The 21,456-nt window shown below is 38.9% G+C and overlaps 1 protein-coding gene across 14 annotated transcripts in view; it reads right to left on the bottom strand.

Annotated features, from left to right (window-relative positions):
- Positions 1-21,456, bottom strand: part of SP140 (SP140 nuclear body protein) — an 80,865-nt gene that overhangs the window by 57,927 nt on the left and 1,482 nt on the right. For 2 of the 14 annotated variants that reach the window (XM_026454916.2, XM_026454924.2), the window contains exons 2-7: positions 10,321-10,498; positions 9,198-9,366; positions 5,782-5,865; positions 3,453-3,533; positions 2,192-2,275; positions 1,314-1,391 (exon numbers count right to left, since the gene is read on the bottom strand). In XM_026454916.2, the coding sequence (XP_026310701.1) occupies positions 1,314-1,391; positions 2,192-2,275; positions 3,453-3,533; positions 5,782-5,865; positions 9,198-9,366; positions 10,321-10,498 (674 nt within the window). Of the gene's footprint in view, positions 1-1,313; positions 1,392-2,182; positions 2,276-3,452; positions 3,534-5,781; positions 5,866-8,207; positions 8,817-9,197; positions 9,367-10,320; positions 10,499-14,222; positions 14,527-18,231; positions 18,387-21,236; positions 21,363-21,456 lie in introns of those variants that run through there. The other 12 variants (XM_026454918.2, XM_026454921.2, XM_026454919.2 and 9 more) reach the window with 12 other exon arrangements.

Here is a 21,456-nt window from a genome sequence, read left to right as displayed (position 1 = left end):
GAGAGAAGTCAGATCTGTGTCAGGAAAGATGGTATGTACAATCTTGGAGGTGTCTTGTATTGAGGTTCTTGAAAAACATCCAAATGAAGAGGTCTTTCAAATATCTTCATGAACGTATTCAGGTACTCAGATGAATGAACTTAGAAGATAAATCTGGACATATGTGTTTTGAAATCATTAAGTTATAGATGGGAGAGACATGAAAGCCTCAGGGGGAGGCTGACTGCTTCTGAGACATTACAGGTGCCATTTTGATAGCTTGGGAACACCCTTGTGAAAACTCACTGCTAACATGTCTCATGCTTGGGCTAGAAATTATTTCTGTCTAGTGAATCTTCTCTCTATCCCTACAATGTCCCATATTGTTCCCCATCTCTTGCAAGCAGTTTTCACTCTCTGCTAACTTTTCACTTATTCTCCTTTATCTTTTTCTCTGTGTATAACTTTTATGCCTCTCCTCCACTGTCTCTGTCTTCGAGCATTTTTCTTCTCTCTGTTCCTCTTATAATATTTTCTCCACCTTTTAAGTCCTGTGCCTTATTTAATAATCAAGTTTATCTCCTTTTGTCCATGGTGCTCATTTCCATGCCTATATCTGTTCTCTCTAATTAGCTTTCTGTTCCTAATTTTTCAATTTAAATTTAATTTTAATTTAAATTTCAGTCTTTCTGTGTATTCTGTCTTATTTTTCTCCCATACCATCAAAGGTCTCATCTTTTGCCATTAACAAAGGGGCAGGGACTCTTCCCTTTGTGAAGTTCATTTCAACAGTTTTTCACTGAGTTTTCTATATTGCAATATACTCATTATATCCATGCTCTTGGCATAACCTTGAGAAAATAAGTTGAAAATTATCTCCCCTTCCTTATAACCCAATGTGGTATTATTACCCAAATACTACCCAACATGGTAATATTTGAATCCCATGAGTATTTAGGTAAAACTGGCAGTCACTCAGATCTCTCTTTATTTAATGATTCAATCTATATTTTCCTTTCCCTCTCTCTTTCCCTATGTCCTATATGCAGGAAAGCCCCAACCAGTTTGAGGTCATCCTTCTTTTGCTACTTGTCTCTCTCAAGGAAAGCAGGAAGAAGCTGGGCATAGACTGTCTGTGTCTGTATGTGGGGAGGGATGCATGATGAATGGATGGCTGGCTGGCTGGCTGGCTGGCTGGCTGGATGAATATGTGGATAGATGGATGGATATATGGATGAATACATGAATAGATGGGGGAATGGGAAGGGAGATGAAAGAGTAGGTGTTTTTGTATGTTGACAGAATAACAAAGCTTTAATTTAAATCCTAATTACCTTCTGTATCGTAAGGCAGTAACGTGGGCATTTCATCTAATTCTCCTTCATCTGTTTGTATAGCAAGTTCACAGGACACTGCGGAGCGAAAGAGGAACATGACAGACAATTGACAGTGACCTGGACACCTACCTGGATCCATGCTGAGCTCTAACGTTCAGGTGTAGAACTGCTCCCTGGGAATAAATGTATCTTTGCACCAAACAAGAATGGCTCCACTTCTTCTAGCACCTTGTCGGGCCCCTTTCCCCTCTCTCCCTCTCTCTCCTTCTCTTTTTTCTCCCTCTAACCCTTTCTTTACACATTGCTGCATCTGCACCATAAACCAACTCCAGGATCTCTTTGACTTGACTTCCTCTTCCTGACTTCTACCATTTCTTTGCATTTCTGTCTCTTTCCTCTGTTTGTTACCTTCCTGTCTGTTATCTCTTTGCTCCATTATATCCCTATTCATTCTTCTAACTTTGTCACTTCCACTTTGTCTCTTCTGTATACAGTATTTCACTATTCCTAAATAATTCTTGGCAAGTAAGTCAAAAATTCTCTCTCTTTTCTCAAACCCCATCCTGGTAGGATTTAGATTCCATATTCATGTAGATAAAATTGGGCCCACTTAGGCAACACCATTTGGTGCCTCCAATCAGAGTAATTTTTATTACTCTGTACGCTTAAGCTCTCTGCCCAGGAGCCCCTCCACTAAAGGACTTAGCCCTCCTTTACCTCTTGCCTCCCACACACCTGGGGAAAACAACCACAGGCTGAACGAAAGTGTGTTACAGGGGTGGTGGTGGAGAGAGAAGGAAGTGTTGCTTGCATAGAGATAGGCCAACTAATTTAATGAGATAATTGGTCATTTAAATCATAATTACCTCCCCCACCTGGTAGTAGACTAGGTGCGTCTTCTGTGTCTCCTCCATCAGCATTTGGGAGGGCTAATTGCTCACAAGACTCTGAAGAGAAACCTGGAAATAAATTACAAGGCACAGTGATGAGAGCACAGACCTCAGCATGTTCCTGCTGAATCCTGGTGTTCAGCACTCAGGTGAGCTTCTCCTTGCAAAAAAAACACACCATTGCTCCAAGGACCTCGCCTGAGCCCCGCCACAGCCTTGCTCTGCCTGTTTTCCTTCTGGTCATCTCTCTGCCACCTCCTTTCTCCTTCTCATTTTTTGGTCACCACATGCTCTTGCTTCTATGCCATGAAGCACTGTCCATCTCCTTGACTCCCTGGGATTCCCTCTTTTTTTCTTTTCTGTTGATCTTCAATGCCCTCCATCACGTTTTCCTACTTGTGTCTCCATTTTTCTTTCTGGTTCTCTTCTTCTGGATTTCTTGCATCCTGCACGGCAGGTTCCAATCTTACCATTTCTCTTTGCTTTTCCCTGCTCTGGCCATGGAAATGCTTTTGTTGAATAAGAGTCTCCTTGCACCAGGCCCACTCCCCTAAGAACCTGCAGGCCTACTTGGGTCTCCTGTGTGAACTTCGATCCATGATTCTGACTACCCTGATTTCTGCCAAACTCACACAACTACCACTGCAGTGACTCAGCAGGGATGTGGGTCATGTTCTTGCTTGACTAATTTGACCTGGTAAAAGACCTTACACCTTTCTATGCTTCTACTTCTACTTTATTTAGCTATAAAATAGAAATAAGCAAAAGTTTATCCAACTAAATTCATTAGCTGTGGAGATAAAATGACATCTTGTTTGCCAAAATTCTTTGAACAATAACTATGTAAGATAGTAACACAATGGAAAATATTTGACAAAAATTATCATTTAGTTTTTTGAGTAGTTGGTCTGATGGAACATGTTTCTTATGAAGGCTTTCTACATAGTAAGGGACAAAATAATAATAGTAACAAACAACAATAGTTTTATTCTCCAGAGAAAATAAATGGTGGGTAGGTATAATCAAGTTTTTATTATCAGTAGACATGAAAGACATCATCCTTCTCTAGCATATTTCTACTATAACATACACTTAGGAACATTTAGCAGAATTATGGGATCTGAGGACAAAATGGATCTTTTGTCTGTGGAATGTGCTCAGAGTAAAATGCATCAGGAAACACCAGCTCTGAATTCCACCTCCTGACACCCTGCAGGTCAGGAAAAGCAAGTCACCCCTTCCTTACCTGGCTCACACTTTGGCGAGGGGCTCAAGGCTTCCTGAGGCGCTGCTACATCACCCATTTCGTGACTGGCATTGCTGTTCTCTGCAGAAAGGAATGAAATCCCTCAGATGTCTTGATTTACAGTCAAGAAGGCATCAAAACAAGAAAATAAATGATGAGAAAACTAAGAAAGCCTGATAAACCGGAAGGTCCCCACTCCCCAAACAACCTGACCTGAGGATTAAGTCCTTCAGTAACTTTCACCAGAGGCTGAGAATAATTCATCCATTGTGGGGGAATCTTCCTTTCCTTACACCTTGTTCTCTTTCACGTTTTCTCACTCAAGTCTTTCCATCTGTTTCTGTACATTTCCTCAATCTCTGCCTCTGTTTTTTTCTGCAGATGTTTCTTAGAGCCTCTCTTTCCTAGATGCATTTCTCTCTTCTCTGCTCCTGCAAATTTTTCTCTTGCTTTCTCTGATACCACTCTTTCTCTCCCATCCTTAGCCTCTCAATTGTGCCTTCCTAGCTTTCTCTAAAGAAAGACCTCCCTTTCATCATATATTCTAAGTAGGATTTAGCTGGATTGGAGAAGGATAAATGGAGAATAGTGGGACAGGAAAACAATTCTAAATAAGGCAGCAAAGAGAAACCATAGGGAAAGGCTCAGTTTGAAAGAGAGATTTAACAATTGAAATTATTGGGGGAAATTTTATTCCACCTTGAAGTAATACTTCAGGAGGCAGGTGATTAAGCTGGAGAAGTAAGCAGGTGGATCATTGTGGATGCCTTTGGATTTTACTTAAAAATCCATTTATTTAATCCTTAATGTATTAAGAAGGTAAGCAGGAAAATGATACAACCTAAGGTGCATTTTTAAATATCCCATCTAGTTGAAGTGCAAATAACACATTTGATGGAACCAAGATTAGAGGGAGGAGATGAGCAAAGGATGTTTCCCTGAGAATCACGAGAGTGATGGAGATCTGGACCAGAGACCTGGTCTTGCGGATGCAAAGACAGACAGGCCAGAGGCAACCTGAAGATGAAATGATTACATTGGCTGCATAACTGGCATGTATCTGAGGGCAAGGGAGGAGTCATCCATAATGACTTGACTAGGTTTCCAACTTGAAAAACCATGGGACAATAGTGATCCATCTCTGTGAGAAAGAGTGCTGTGGAGGAGTTAGATCTAACTTGAGCAATGAAGATGTTGCTTTTAGTTCTCAAAGTACCAAGTTTAAGGTTCTTGAAAAAATTCAAGTGTAGATGTCTATCCGACCCATGAGTAAAGGTCCTCGTGTCCATGAATAAATGTACTCTAAAGATAATTTAGAGTGAAGATTTGTGCTTGGGAATCATTGGACTATTCTGGGAGAGGCCTATTGAAATCTGAGTATGATGTAAGTGCCCTTTGATGTGGGAAGAGTTCAATCTGAAAACTTACGGTTCATGGAGCCAACCCTTGTAAAGTTGCTGATATCCAGTGCTCTTACCTCAAACCTACACTGTCCCAGTCTGCTTCTCTCTCCCTTTTATCCAACTTTTCACTCTCAAGTGATTTTACACCCTTTTTTCTTAACTCTTTACCTACATAGTTGCCTCTGTACCTCTTCATTTTCCCCATTTCTTGGTATTTATTTTCCTCTCATCTTTCTTTTTCCATATACTTCTCTCTCCATTTTCACCTCTGATCCTTGGCAGATGTTTCAGTTTACGTTTTCTCTGCTGTGTCTATATTTCCTCTCCATTTCTGTTTCTCCCATTTCACTTTGATCTTCTATCTGCCAACACTATTTCAGTTTTGTCTCCCTGCGCAATTCTATCTTTCAGGCTCCCCTGTCTCTCCATATCAAAAACTCCAATCTTGGACTGTGACCACAGTACTAGGGACCCCTAACTGGTCAACTCTGTAAGGAACATCTCTCACCTGAATCTGATATGGCTTAGGTTATTTCTGAGTTTCTCTTAATAGTTCTATGAAATTAATTAAAAATAATCCCCTTATCTCAACCTGGGAGGGAAGGGAGGGTAAGATTTTTATGTTCCCTTAGAAGATGGAATCCATTCATGTAATTTGTCATGTATTATTCTCTGTCTACTTTTCCCATTTTCTCTTTTTATATTCTCCACCAATGGAGACTCCATCTATTCAAGAGATCAGATCTCCTTTTTCATTGGCTCTCTCACACCTGCTGGCAGATAAGGGCAGGTACATGCCTCTGTGAGGGGAAGAGTACTGGGAGATAACAGGGGGCTAAGATAGGAGAGAAAATACAAGCTTTGCCTCCATGAAGACAAGGAAGCAAAACTTTAATAAGGGCATTGATCAGTTAAATGATAGTTACCTTGTTTACCATATGGTAGTAATCTGGGTCTGTCTTCTGACTCGATTACATTATTCATTTGGAGAGGTGGGTGTTCATAGCATACTGAGGAAAACAATGTGAAAATTACCAAACTCAGACAGGGACCAGAGGAGAGACCTCAGTGTGCTTAAGCTGAACTTGATGTCCAAGTCCCAGGATCTCCTGCCCCCGAGGTCCAACAGAGCCTTGTTCCCCTTTTTTTCATTGAGATGCACATATCTTAAGTGTAAATCATTATGAAACCAACATCCCAGTCAAGATTCAGAACATTTCCACCATCCCAGAAAATTGCTTTGTGCTCAAGACACCACTGTTCTAGTTCCTATCACCAGCAATGGCTCCTTCCTTTCTGGCACTGTACTTGTCTGTATTGTCTGTATTGTACTCTATTAAATAGGATCATGCAGTATGTACTCTTACAACTTGCTTATTTTGCTCAGCATAATGTTTTTGAGATTTATCCATGTTGCTCTGTGTGATAACAGTTCATTCTTTTTATTGCTGAATAGTATTATACTCTATAAATTAGTCATAGTTTATCTACTCTCCTGTTGATGAGCATTTGGGTTGGTTCCAGATTTTAGTTATTATGAATAAAGTTGCCATAAACATTCTTATACAAATCTTTAGATGAACATATTTTTATTTCTCTCATGTAAATACCTAGGAGTGAAACTGCCAAGATCATAAGTTAGATTTAACTTTACAGGAAATTGCCAGGCACTTTCCCAAAGTGGTCGCTATCATTTTACATTCCTACCAGCAAGGGATGGGCGGTCCAATTGTTCCACATTCTCATCTGCGCTTGGTATTGTCAGTGTTTTTAATTTTAGCAATTCTAGTGAGTGGATGATATCTCACTCTGACTTTAATTTGCATTTCCCTCATGATTAATAATGTCATACACTTTATGTTCTTGCTGGACATTTTGTATCTCCTGTTCTGAAATGTCTGTTCAAATGGTTTGTCCATTTTTTGAATTGGTGATGTGTCCTTTCATCATTCATTTATTGGAGTTATTCATATTTTGTGAGTACAATCCTTTGTTAGATATGTGTATTGCAAATATTTTCTCCCAGTCTATGGCTTGTTTTTTCCTTTTCTTTTCTTTTTTTTTTTTTTTTTTTTTTTTTTTTGAGACCGAGTCTCGCTCTGTCGCCCAGGCTGGAGTGCAGTGGCCGGATCTCAGCTCACTGCAAGCTCCGCCTCCCGGGTTTACGCCATTCTCCTGCCTCAGCCTCCCAAGTAGCTGGGACTACAGGCGCCCGCCATCTCACCCGGCTAGTTTTTTGTATTTTAGTAGAGACGGGGTTTCACCGTGTTAGCCAGGATGGTCTCGATCTCCTGACCTCGTGATCCGCCCGTCTCGGCCTCCCAAAGTGCTGGGATTACAGGCTTGAGCCACCGCACCCGGCCTGTTTTTTCCTTTTGTTAATGGTGACTTTGGATGCGTAGTTTTTAACTTGGTGACACCTAATTTACCAAGTTTTTCTTTTATGATCCATGTTTTTTTTGTGTGTCCTGTATAGCAAATTACTGCCTACTCTCAGTTTGCAGACACTGTCTCATGTTTTCTTCTAGAAGCTTTATATTTGTCATGTTAACTTCTAGATTTGTGATCCAACTTGAATTATTTTTTGTGGATGTTGTGTAGTATAAGCAGAGGTTTCTTTTTTCTTTTCTTTTTTTTTTTCTCAATCTTTTTACAATTCATTCTACTTCTGCCCATTTCTCCAATTTCTACTCATAGTCTGAGGCAGTGGGCAGTGATGAGCCTCAGGTGCCTGTCACCCAAACACAGGAAGTGCCAGATACTAACATATGAGATGTGGATGCTGGGGCCACGGGGATCCCCACAGTCCACAGAGAGAATCAGAGCCCCTGAGATGTGGGCAGTAGAAGTAACATCATTCCCTTCATTGCCACAGCCTGGAACACCCTGGTTAAAATACAAATATTGACTCAAAATTTGTGCCTAGGTACAGTTGGCTTGGGATCCATGGATTCACCCAACCTCAGATTGAAAATACGGGAAAAAAATTAAAATAATAAAAGGCCAGGCATGGTGGCTCATGTCTATAATCCCAGCATTTGGGGAAGCCAAGGCAGGCAGATCACCTGAGGTCAGGGGATCAAGACCAGCCTTGCCAACATGGTGAAACCCCACCTCTATCAAAAATACAAAAAAATTAGCCAGGTGTGGTGGTGGGTCACTGTAATCTCAGCTACTCAGAAGGCTGAGGCAGGAAAATCACTTGAACTCAGGAGATGGGGGTTGCAGTAGCCAAGATCACGCCACTGCACTCCAGCCTGGGCGATAGAGTGAACTCCATCTCAAAAAATAAATAAATAAAATAACAATACAAATTTAACAACTATTTACATAGCATTTACATTGTATTCGGTATTGTAATCTAGAGATGATTTAAAGTATACTGGTGCATGTGCATAGGTTATACACAAATACTATGCCATTTCATATAAGGGACTTGAGCATCCAGGACTGAGGGTGGTGGGTATTCCTGAAACCAATCCCTCGTGGATACCAAAAGAGGCATGCACAGTATTTGATTTCCTCTAGACCTTTCTCTGACTTGGATGTACCATAATATGAAAACGAGACACCTCTTTTTTGAATCAAGGTATAGTATTCACAAATCAACACATCCCATTCTTCATACTGACTTCTTTTACTTTTCCCCTGTTTAAATGCCCGTTATTGCTTCTTCATTTTCCAAAAACTAAACTCCAGATTCCTTAGCACAAGGTGTCAAGCCCTCCAGAATCCACTCCAAGTTCTTTCTCCAGAATCGGTTCCCAAACCCTCCCTCCCACACTCTGCAATTCAACCACATGGTTCTGAAAGGCCCCCACCAACCCCCTTTTCTGTCTTCATAGCTTTCATATGCAACTCCTCCTCAGCGTATCAGTATGTACTGGGCTCTCTTCGTGACTTCTCCAGTCTTCGTTTGGAGAAACAAGTTGACACAGGACTGCACTGAATGATAAATTTTCTAATACAAAGAAAATTGTTTTATCTTTGAATGTATCTGCAAATATCAGAGAGGGCTTCCTCCTTTCCTATGAAAAGGCATCACTCATGTCTTCCTTGAAAAACATGGAGACTTCAACCCTATGTTTTACAGCATCAAAATCAAGTCCTGGCTGAGCAACCATTTGCAGGATTACTTGGTTAACATCTGTCACTCCCACTATATGTAAACTCCATAAGGACACTGGACATGTGTGTTTTTTCATCATTATATTCCCCCTGGGCTTGGCATGTAATAGTCACTCAGTCAAACATTTGTCAAATATGAATGAAGAGTGAATGAATGAATTAATGAATGAAATGGGCTTCAATCCCCCAAAGCTGTTGAGAGCTATATAGTTACCATTTTGGAAGCTTCTATAAATCTCGTTTAAATCAGGATAGGCCGTCAGGTTAATCCTGCTGAACAATGCTTCCAGATGTGACCAGCCAAACGTCTTCTCCAGTTCACTGAGTACACAATACATCACTCTTGTCACTGGGACCAGGTTTCTAAAAGCTTCTTGAAAATGCTTAAAAACATTAAATGGAGAATTATGTAGCTAGAGATTTATGGGTTCCCAAAGACTCTTGGGTGGTAGATAGAACATCTGTTCTCTTGTGAAATGCTAGAATTTTGCATATATTTGGATGACTTCTTAAATGTCCTCCACCATAAAAATACACTCTTAATTTTTTGAACCTGACTCTCTGACATTGTTGTATACTTAAGAGGAGAGAGTAATTTTAAATAATAAATGTGGGTTCAAAGTTGAATGTTGTGTGTGGCTTTAGAGCCTGGCCAGGTTATTTCAGGAGTGGCCTTAACAAGGCTGTTCTGTTTTGTGGATGATAACCACTACTAGGATTGGCCTGGCCTGACAGAGCTCCAGGAAACCAATCAACCAGCCCCCTACTGTGACTCCTGACCAAAGGGCACAGAAAATTCACAAAGACAAGAAGAAGGCTTGTCCTCAGTATCTCTAAAGGCATCCACTGCTAACATTAGCTTGCATTCTAGGGCTCTAGAAATGTCCAAAGATCAAACAATGATTTGGAGAGACAGTAGCAAGCATCTGCTTCCAAATGTAATCTAATATGACACAACTTCCCTGTGAGTTTCAAAAAATCTCTGTTTCAAGTGTTTCAAATAAGTAGGCTTTGGAAAGAAACACTGCCCAGTTCACTTATTTACTTTAATTATGGCTACCATTAGTAGATTGTATACATGCACCTAGGATGATCTGCACCCATACAGCATTCCCATTCTCTCTGCTGCCCCACCTCCCTCACTGTGGCCTTCCCCCAACATTTACTACAGAAGAAGGGAGGTTTTCTGTGATGCCTGCTTCTCCTGTCACCTCCTAACCTACAGGATGGTGAAGGTCCCCATTCACAGGAGGTCTTTTAGCCTGTTCATTGCATCTTGAAGTTTGGCATAATTGAGTATGGACCTGGTTTACCATCATTTGGAAATTCTTACTTACTTCATACATCTGCTCAGAGATGAAGGAGCGGTCTCGGAGGCCCATAAGGAAAGGAAATGGTCTTGTTATTGCACTTGCAATCTCTACCTTGTGTTCTCTGAAGAACCTGAAAATGGGCTCAGGGCAAACCTGCTCCTGCAGGTTCTGATCCTCTGCATTCTGGATATCTGTGACCATCCTAAGAAACAAAGATACAACGTGGAAATAGATACTGAGTTTCCAAGAGGTTTGTGGTGGCTAGAAGATTTTAGACATGAAGGATGGCCAATGGAGAGCCAACATGTGTAAAATAGGCTTTCTTGTGGGGAGATCAGAATGAATGGAATTTATTTATTTTGGGAAAAATTAAGGTGGAAAAGATGAAAATAGTGAACTTATTAAAGACTTAAATGTTAGACCTAAAACCATAAAAATCCTAGAAGAAAACCTAGGCAATACCATTCAGGACATGGGCATGGGCAAGGACTTCATGTCTAAAATACCAAAAGCAATAGCAACAAAAGACAAAATTGACAAATGGAATCTAATTAAACTAAAGAGCTTCTGCACAGCAAAAGAAACTACCATCAGAGTGAACAGACAACCTACAGAATGGGATAAAATTTTTACAATCTACTCATCTGACAAAGGGCTAATATCCAGAACCTACAAAGAACCCAAACAAATTTACAAGAAAAAAGCAAACAATCCCATCAAAAAGTGGGCAAAGGATATGAACAGACACTTCTCAAAAGAAGACATTTATGCAGCCAACAGACACATGAAAAAATGCCCATCATCACTGACCATTAGAGAAATACAAATCAAAACCACAATGAGATACCATCTCATACCAGTTAGAATGACGATCATTAAAAAGTCAGGAAACAACAGGTGCTGGAGAGGATGTGGAGAAACAGGAACACTTTTACACTGTTGGTGGGACTGTAAACTAGTTCAACCATTGTGGAAGACAGTGTGGCGATTCCTCAAGGATCTAGAACTAGAGATACCATTTGACCTAGCCATCCCATTACTGGGTATATACCCAAATAATTATAAATCATGCTGCTATAAAGACACATGCACACATGTGTTTATTGTGGCACTATTCACAATAGCAAAGACTTGGAACCAACCCAAATGTCCATCAATGACAGACTGGATTAAGAAAATGTGGCACATATACACCATGGAATACTATGCAGCCATAAAAATGGATTAGTTCATGTCTTTTGTAGGGACATGGATGCAGCTGGAAACCATCATTCTCAGCAAATTATTGCAGGGACAGAAAACCAAACACTGCACGTCCTCACATGCTGGGAATTGAGCAATGAGAACACTTGGACACAGGAAGGGGAACATCACACGCCGGGGCCTGTTGTGGGGTGGGAGGAGGGGGAGGGTTAGCATTAGGAGATTTACCTAATGTAAATGACGAGTTAATGGGTGCAGCACACCAACATGGCACATGTATACATATGTAATAAACCTGCATGTGCACATGTACCCTAGAACTTAAAGTATAATAATAAAAAAAAAAGACCTGTGCATAGAAGTAAAAAGGCTTGCCCTGTTCCAATCAAACTATTATAAAGAGACCTTCACCTGAACTTTCTAGGGAAAATACACAATTAAAAGATGTCAAAATCTTTATAGGAATTGACATGATGCTGTGGTAATTAATTTTATATGCCAACTTGGATGGGTTTTTTGGAAAAGATTAACATTTAAATTGGTGAATTTGGAGTAGGGCAGATTGCCTTCCATCGTGTGGGTGGGGCTTGTCCAACCAATTGAAAGCCTGAATAGAACCAAAAGACCAGTGTTCCCAAGAAAGTAAGAATCCTCTAGTAGACTGCATTCAGACTGGAGGTGCACCATCAGCTCTCCTGGGTCTCCAACCAGCAGGCCCACACTACAGATTTTGGACTTGTCAGCCTTCATAATTGCAAGAGCCAATTCCTTTTAACAAATCTCTTTCTCTATATATACACATCCTATTGGTTCTGTTTATCTGGAGAACTTTAACTTACAGAGAAAGAAATAAAAATCTGGCTGAGATATTACATAACTCAACACTGAACTGCAAGTCTTCTTAGTTAACAACAAAGAGAGGAAATCTCGGGAGTCATAAAGGAGATGTATCTCCTCCATCTGTAACTGTAGAGGGAGGGTGGGATTCTCCATCACAAAATTGGTTCAAAGACTCTCATCTGGTAAGGTTTGATTAAGAATAGTCACAAGAAGGCTGGGCGCGTAGCTCATGCCTGTAATTCCAGCACTTTGGGAGGCCAAGGCAGGCGGATCATGAAGTCAGGAGATGGAGACCATCCTGGCTAACACGGTGAAACCCCGTCTCTACTAAAAATACAAAAAATTAGCCAGGCGTGGTGGCGGGCACCTGTAGTCCCAGCTACTCGGGAGGCTGAGCCAGGAGAATGGTGTGAACCCAGGAGGCGGAGCTTGCAGTGAGCCGAGATCGCGCCACTCCACTCCAGTCTGGGAGACAGAGCAAGACTCCGTCTCAAAAAAAAAAAAAAAAAAAAAAAAAGAATAGTCACAAGAAAATGACTCTTTCTCTGGTCCAACATGGAGATTTGTGTGAATATGCAAAACTAGGACACATTGATCTGTCTACACTTGGAGACCTCTGGATTTCAGACATTAAGGCAGTGCCTGGGAAACTAATTTTTACTCACAAAAGTTTGTAGTTCTGATTCTTACTTGCTAAATTGTTCTCCTTGCTAATAGGCCTTAACATATTTATCTGTATTTTTAAACAGTATGAAGACTTACAGAATTTTTTTTATCCCACAATGAAAGGGTCATTGGGACTTTCCATTCCTCAAACATGCATCAGGATAGAATAGAGGATCACTAAGATTTCCCATTCCCCAAACATGCACCATGTATCCGTTGAATTCTTTTAAAAAAGAAAAAGACTTCTGGTTTAAAATGGTTGATTAATGACAACTGTTTTTCTCCTCTCTAGAGGAGAATGTCTCCTAAAATGATAGTAAAGGAATTAAAGTCACAATGATGAAGAGAAAGGAATTAGATGAGAAATTTTAACCTAAATATGACAGAGAAAAAACGGTCAGGGGGTACTCATTGCTATTGAAGGTGGAGGATGGTTCCTGAGGTCAGAAAAGGATCCAGCACGTCCTGCAGCCTCCCAGAGATGCAGTGGTGGTTGAGAAGGAGATGCAGAGATGAAAATCAAGAGATTGTTCCAGAGGCAAAATTAAAAACAGTTTGCTCTGCGACACAGAACACCCACAATCAGGCAGAAGACTGGAGGTTTCTTCTTAAGAAAAATATAAATGACTCAGAGGAAAGGACTTTACCTTCAGGCATTTGGTATTTGCTCAGTGAAGCCCACAAACTTGCAAGCCCATCTCATTAAATGGAGTTTCAAGTTTGCTTTTCAGCATCTTGCTGGTAAGCATGAACGGACTACAACAGACCACAGCATGTGTAGAAACCTACAACATTAAGGAGTAAAACCAAGACAAGCAAAAGGCAAAAAAGTACCCTAGCAGAAATAGGGATGTTTCAGGGAACAAAAGAGAATTTCTAAACAACAAATATTATCATACAGAAAGAGAATATATTGTACCAAAAAATCCATGCAGAAAAGAAACAACCAGAAAATAAAACAGAGACCTTGGAAATACAAAATGATTGCAAAATTTTTAAAAAGTGAACTAAAATTCTTATAAGATAAAGGAGGGAGAATTTCCCCAAATGGGGAAAAGCCCTAAAGGGAAAAATAGGTAAATTTGAAAAGCTAAATGTCTAAAATAATGATATGAGTCTATAAACCTAGAGGTAAGAGGAAACTACTAAAAAAAAAAGTGTATACCCATCCAATTCTTGAGAATGGGTTCAAAAAATTAAAATGGAAAGATATATACCTTGTTCAATGATTCATGGTTGAGGGCAGAATCAATACTTAGACAAGGACTCAAAAAATATTTTGCTCATGCACCTTCTGTGTTGGTCACACATTTTTCAATGTTCTTTTCTTCTGGGCCACGGTAAGATTGTACCTCCTTTGGAGCAATGGGAATCACTCCAGCAGAAGAGCTCAGAGCCAGCACCTGGTTAGGCACGCTCTCTGTTCCTCTACCACAGCAACTGTCATTTCAGATGGGGTGGCTGCTCCTCAGCCAGAGACAGAGTCCAGGATGAGGGTCCTCTGAGCAGAGGCCTGGTGACCTGTTGAGATTTGGGAGTTGTTTGTTCCTGTAGAGCACCCTACTCCATTTTTACTGACACTGTGTGGGACAAATTATCTGATGATGTACTACAATTAACAGAATCAAGAAATCAGTATCAGTAAAGCCTTGTTGTAAAGGAACTGAAAGCATCACTAAAAACCAGTTAAAATCCTGATGTCTCAAATTTATAAATTATCTTAGAACAGTAATTCTCAAAGTGGGGTTTAGAGACCCCCAAGGATTGTGCAAGACCCTTTCAGGTGTCACCAAGGTAAAACTGTTCTCATAATAACATATTATTTTCCCTTTTTCTTTCTCATTTTTTCATGAACATACAATGAAATTTTTCAGAAGCTAAATGTCCTGTGATGTCACAACAGATTGAACGCAGAAGCAGATAGGAGAGTCTAGCTGCCTTCTACTGATATTTAAAAGATGCATAAAAATGTAAAGCAATGCTAATCCTCTGGCTAATTTATTTCTATTTTGAAAATTTCTATTATTTTTCATAAAAAAAGTCAGTTATATTCACGGGTAATAAATTCACTACTATTATTTTTAAATGAATAAATACATATTTTAAGTGTTCAAAGTTTTAATTTCTAATATGGCAAATAGCAACAGATATAACCCAATAAACAAAAGCCAATTCTTTGGGGTTCTCGATAATTTTAAAAAATACAAAAATATCCTGAATCCAAATATTTGAGAAGCACTGTTCTAAAAAGACAAGATATATACTGCATATAATAAAATTATAGCAATTTCAATCTTAAGCTTTAGATTCTATTTTAAAGTTTTTTTTGTTGTTTCGTTTTGAGACGGAATCTCATTCTGTCACCTAGGCTAGAGTGCAGTGGTGCGATACTTGGTAAAGTTTTTTTAAATTGAGTGAGGACAAGTAAAAAATTAAGTTAAATAACTTATTTCAAATAAAAATTCAAATGATACAGTTATAAATTTGATGCTCTCAGTTAGAGAAATATACATTAAAGAATTAATTAGAAACCCAAGTGTAACAAATAGAGTCAAAATGAGGCTATAAACTTTACAAAATAATGAGAAAGAAAAACACGCTCTTTTTCTTATAGAAAATAAAGAGGCATAAAATATAAAAATAAAAAATCCATAAGCAACAAGATATTTAAAACAGATTAAGTTACCATCTTAAATTATAAATGGTCAAAATAGAATCTAACTACAAGAGACACAACAGAGATAGAGTAACATTAAAAATGTTAACAGTCAAAAGATAGGCAAGTTTCATTAAGCAAATGCAAATGAGAAAGAAGTTAAAATTCTCAATACTCACATTTAAAAAGCAAGATTAAAGATTACCAGTGGGAAAATCTTTCATGGCTGTTAAAAATCATTTTACTTCCAATTCTTAACTTCTCAAGTAGATAAAAGAAAAAGAACAAAGTGTTACATAAAACTTACATAAAATGTAAGTTTTAAAAACTGGCAAAATTGATTTTTTAATAACTCTGTGTTAAACACAAAAGGTCATACCATGTATTTGGCCCTGAAGTAATTTCAATGAATAATAATGAAGAGAAATTGAACAGGTTACATGCTCTGGCTGTAAGATAATACTATAATAAAACCAAAATTTTAAACAAAAAGAAAGTTTGTCTTAAGGAAAAAGTCTAAACTTCAAAAATGTAAAAGTTCACTAGACTCACTGATTTTAGCTTCAACACACAAGGACATTGGAAGTCATTGCTTCCATCCTCACAACAACAACAAAAATCCAGCTGAACAAAATATGAATTAACAAGTTTTCTTCTGTCTCTCAAAGAACTGAAGTCACAAGGCAAACTGCCCCAAAATCGGCAGATACAGGCAAATCCAGAGAATTGGCCAAGATCAACTACCTGAGGCAGAAGGTACTGGAGTCATAGGCTGGGAGGAACACATCAATGTTATGTTTGATGAATTGCTAGAGGCTGAGTGTGGAGCAGCATGAGTGAGTGTGGGAAACTCCTGGGGGTCACCATCTCAGGGCAGGCCCCAACCTTTTGTGGATTTTACCTCCAGAAACCCCAAGAAAAATCTCTTCATCCTTCTGACAGGAGGAGGGAAAAGAAAAGTTTTTTAAAAAACCAAAGCATTCTCCATAACAAAGGCCCACTCTCTAGGGAAAATGCTTTAACCATTCTAGGGGAAGGGTGACTACCAAAATCTAGCCTCTTCTGGACATCTTGTCACTTCTAAAAAGGGCAGAGGGTGAGGCCGGGCACGGTGACTCACACCTGTAATCCCAGCGCTTTGGGAGACTGAGATGGGCAGATCACAAGGCCAGGAGTTTGAGACCAGCCTGGCCAACATGGTGAAACCCCATCTCTACTAAAAACACAAAAGAAAATTAGCTGGGCATGGTGGCAGGCACCTGTAATCTCTGCTACTCAGGAGGCAGAGTCAGGAGAATTGCTTGAACCTAGGAGGCGGAAGTTGCAGTGAGCCAAGACCATGCCACCGCACTACAGCCCGGGCAACAAAGCGAGACACCATCTCAAAAAATTTTTAAAAATGGGTGGAGGGAGAAATTCTTTTGAAAGTAACAGTCCAGGGTGCAGTTCCATTAAAAGATCGAGATGTAATCATAAGATTATAGACCACCTCCCTCCTGACATGTTACCATTCCATCAAAAGAGTTCCTGTATAATAAGAGCAGATTATAGCTGGAAGAGCTACAAGAAACAGACTATTTAAAAAGGAGTTCTCAGAGAAACCCAGAGAAAGCAGGGGAAAGAAAAACAAGAACGCTAGGGGAATTTGACACCTCTGCCACCTACAGCTAGAATAAACATTAGATATGGCCCATTTCCTACCCATATTAATATAAAACCTCACATTGAAGGCTTATTTGCCTCCATTCCTATTACCTGACTTATCATGTCTGACTTTAAAAAAATATTATAAGACATACCAAAAGGCAAGAAGTAACACAGTGTGAAAAGACAAAGTAATCATCAAAACCTGACTCAGATATGATGGATTTTCCAGTTTTTAGACAGAAATTTAAAATAACTATGGTTAATTAATATCTTAAGGGTTCAAAAAAAAGCAGACAATACGCACAAACAGATGGTTAAGTGGGCAGAAAGATGACAACTCAAAGACATAATGAAAAATGAAATGCTAGAAATAAAAAACAATGAAACAGAAATGAAGAATGCCTTTGATGGGTGCATCAGTAACCTGGACATGGCCAAGGAAAGAATCAGTGAATTGAAGATACGTCAAAAGGGACTTCTCAAATTGAAATGTAAAGAGAAAAAAAGAGGAAAAACAAAATAAAACACAATATCCAAGAATGCTGGAATAATTTCATAAAGTGTGACAAATATGTAACTGTAATATGAGGAGAAGAAAGAGAAAATAGAGCAGAAGAAATAATCAAGTAGTGACAGCCAAGAATTTTCCAAAAGTAATGACAAACAACAAACCACAGATTCAGGAAGCTCATCAAACAGCAAGCGGCATAAATATCCAATGATCTAGATTTAGACATATTGAAACCACCTTTGCAAAAATTATGACAGTGAGAGAAATCTAAATTAACTGACTCCATCTTGCTTCTAACCTCACAAACTGTCCTTGCTCACTCCTGGGTGTACACCAAGCTAACAATGAGAAGCATTTAGTTTATAGTTTAACTTTAAAACAAAGATTATAACAATCCCTTCCCAAAACTTACCCCCTCCTTGCTCTGCGACCAAAACCACTTTTGTAAAATTAACAAATTGGCTACAAGATTAGAATTATGGTTCAGGAGTCATGTAGCTGGAGGTCACAAGAGTCATAACCACTCCAGTTGCTCCTATAGAGAACTTCAGTATTGTAAAGCCTAAGACTGGTGTTTGAGGTATTTTTCAGACCTTGCATTCTTTTTTTTTTTTTTTTTTTTTTTTTTTTTGAGACGGAGTCTCGCTCTGTCGCCCAGGCTGGAGTGCAGTGGCCGGATCTCAGCTCACTGCAAGCTCTGCCTCCTGGGTTTATGCCATTCTCCTGCCTCAGACCTTGCATTCTAATGGACCAGCCAATACCGCAAGATTGGTAACTAGGTCCTGTGACCCCCACCCAGGAAATGACTCAGCACAGGAACATCACTTCAACCCCCAGTGATTTCATTCCCAACCTAAGCAATCAGCATTTCCCTGTTCCCCAGCCCCTGTCTGCCAAACTATCCTTAAAAAAGCCTAGTCTCCGAATTCTTGGGGAGATGGACTTGAGAAACATCTCCCACTTGTCTGGCCCTGCGATTATTAAATTCTTTCTCTCCCGCAACTCCTACTATTCGCAGTGTGTGGCTTTTCTGGGCAGCGGACAAGAAGAGTCTAGTTTGGCAATAACAGTTTTATATTCATACTGCAGTATACAAAAGACAGAGAAAATATTGAAAAAAGCCAGGGGGTAGGGGAAAAAAAACAAACCAACCAACCCTTACCTGTGAAAGAAGGATAAAATTACATCAGATTTTTCATTAAAAACCATGCAAGCAAACAAAGTAGAAAGAAATATTTAAAGTGATGAAAGAAAAAAAAAGCCTATGTGGACTTCTACATCCTGTGAAATTAACCTTCCAAGTAAAGCAGAAATCAAGATTTTCTCAAATAAACAAAAACTGAGGGAATTCATTGTCAGAAAGCCTACCCTGTGTGAAAATGGTAAAAGAATTTCTTCATGCAAAGGGAAAATGATATGAGCCAGAAACTCAGATTTACATAGAGAAAGAAAGAGCATCAGAGAAGAAATAAATGCAGATATAGTAAAATGTTTTCATTTTTCCTACTCCACCTTGACCTAAAATGAAGCTGTTTGTTCAAATTAATCATATCAACAATGTATTGAGTGGTTACGGGACATAAATAAGTGGAATGACTAGAAGCCTTCCTGTTCTTTTTAACATTGTCAGTCATTTCACAATGTTAAAAAGAACAGGAGGACAGAATTTGGGATGTTCAGTTGCTTGGTGTATTCTCTACTCATTAAGTGATAGAGTGTAATTAAAATGGACATGATTTGCTGTAAATATATATTACAAACTTCAGGGAACCACTAAAAACGTTTTAAAAGAAGTATAATTGATATGCTAAGAAAGGAGAGAAAACAGAATCATAAAATGCTGAATTAAACCAGAAAAAGCAGGAAAAAAGGAAGAAAAGATGAAAACGATAGGTACAATGAAACATTCACAAATGTGATAGATATTAATCTAACTACATTAATAACCACTTTAATGCCAATGGTCTAAAACACCAATTAAAAGACAAGAGATCAACAGAGTACATAAAAACACAAAACACCCAACTATATGTTGTCTATAAGAAAGTCATTGTAAATACATTAAAAAAGATAGGTTAAAAATAAAGGGATGGAACAAGATACACCATGCCAACACAAATCAAAGAAAAGTTATAGTAGCTATATCAATTTCAGACAAAGCAGCTTCAGAACAAGGAAAATCGTCAGGGATTAAAGAGGGGCATTACATTATGATAAAAGGGTCAATTCTTCAAGAAGGTACACAATCCTTAAAGTGTATGCAACTAGCAAACTAATGGTAAAACATATGAGGCAAAAACTGATAGAACTATAAAGAGAAATAGACAAATTCACTACTATTGTTGAAGGCTTCAACACTTCTTTTTTATTAATCAACATATCACACAGGCAGAAAATCAGTAAGGATGTAGTTGACCTGAACAGCAATAGCAATCAACTTGATCTAACTGACGTTTACATGATATTCCATTTAACAATAGCAGAATGCATGTACTTTTTAAGCTCACACAGAATATTTGCCAAGATGTACCTCATTTTGGGCCATAAAACATACCTTAACAAATTTAAAAGAATAGAAATCATAAAAGTTTGTTCTCAGACCATAAACTAGAAATCAGTAAGAGAAAAATAGCTGGAAAATTCCAAAATATTTCCAGATTAACCAGCACAGTTCTAGGGTCAAATAAGAAGTCTCAAAATAAATTTAAAAATATTTTAAACGAAAAGGAAAACAACTTCTTAAAATGAATGGGATGCAACAAAAGCAGCACTTAGAAGGAAATGTATAGCATTAAATGCATATAATAGAAAAGAAATATCTAAATGAATAATCCAAGCTTTCATCTGAGGAAACTAGAGAAAAAAAGGAGCCATTTAAGCCTGATGCAAGCGGAAAAAATAATAATAATAATTAAAGTGGAAATTAATGAAATTGAAACAGGAAAACGTTCGAGAAACTTAATGAAACCAAAAGCTGATTCTTTTCAAAGAATTAATTAATAAAATTCTAGCCAGGCTAACAAAGAAAAAAATAGAGAAGACGGAAATTCTCAGAATGAAAGAAGGGTCATCACTATGAATTCCACAGACAATGAAAAGGTAATAAAAGAAAACTGTGGACTCCACACCTACAGATTTGGTCACAGATGAAATGAACAAATTCTTTAAGAGGCAAACTAACCAAAAGTTGCACAAGAGATAGGTTGTCTGAATAGGCCTATATCTATTAAAGAAATTTGAACCAATAATTAATAGCCCTCCAGAAAGGAAAGTACTAGGCCCAGGTGGTATCACTAGCTAATCCTACCAGATATTTAAGGAAGAAATGACATCATTTTCCCCAATTTCTTCCAAAAACAGGAGCAGAGGCAACACTTCCTGACTCATTCTTTGAGGTTAGCATTACCCCATCGTCACCTCTCAGTGCCATCTTCTTCCTGCTCGGTGACCATGGGCTGGCTGGACTTTGAGCTCCACTGGCTCATCTTCCCTTCGCTAGAGAGCAAGTGAAAGAGAGACGACTGGGATGCCTGTCTGGGAGTGGTGGCACTGGGCACTGAAAACCAGCCTGGTGCCACCACTACTGCTGATGATACCAACAGCTTTTGCTTTCTTGGGGCTGTACCAGTGCCACAAG

This window comes from Piliocolobus tephrosceles, chromosome 11 (genome assembly GCF_002776525.5).
Source record: "Piliocolobus tephrosceles isolate RC106 chromosome 11, ASM277652v3, whole genome shotgun sequence".
Classification (NCBI taxonomy): domain Eukaryota; kingdom Metazoa; phylum Chordata; class Mammalia; order Primates; family Cercopithecidae; genus Piliocolobus; species Piliocolobus tephrosceles.
The sequence above is the reverse complement of the archived record's forward strand: the minus strand, read 5'-3'. Positions and strand labels throughout refer to the sequence as shown.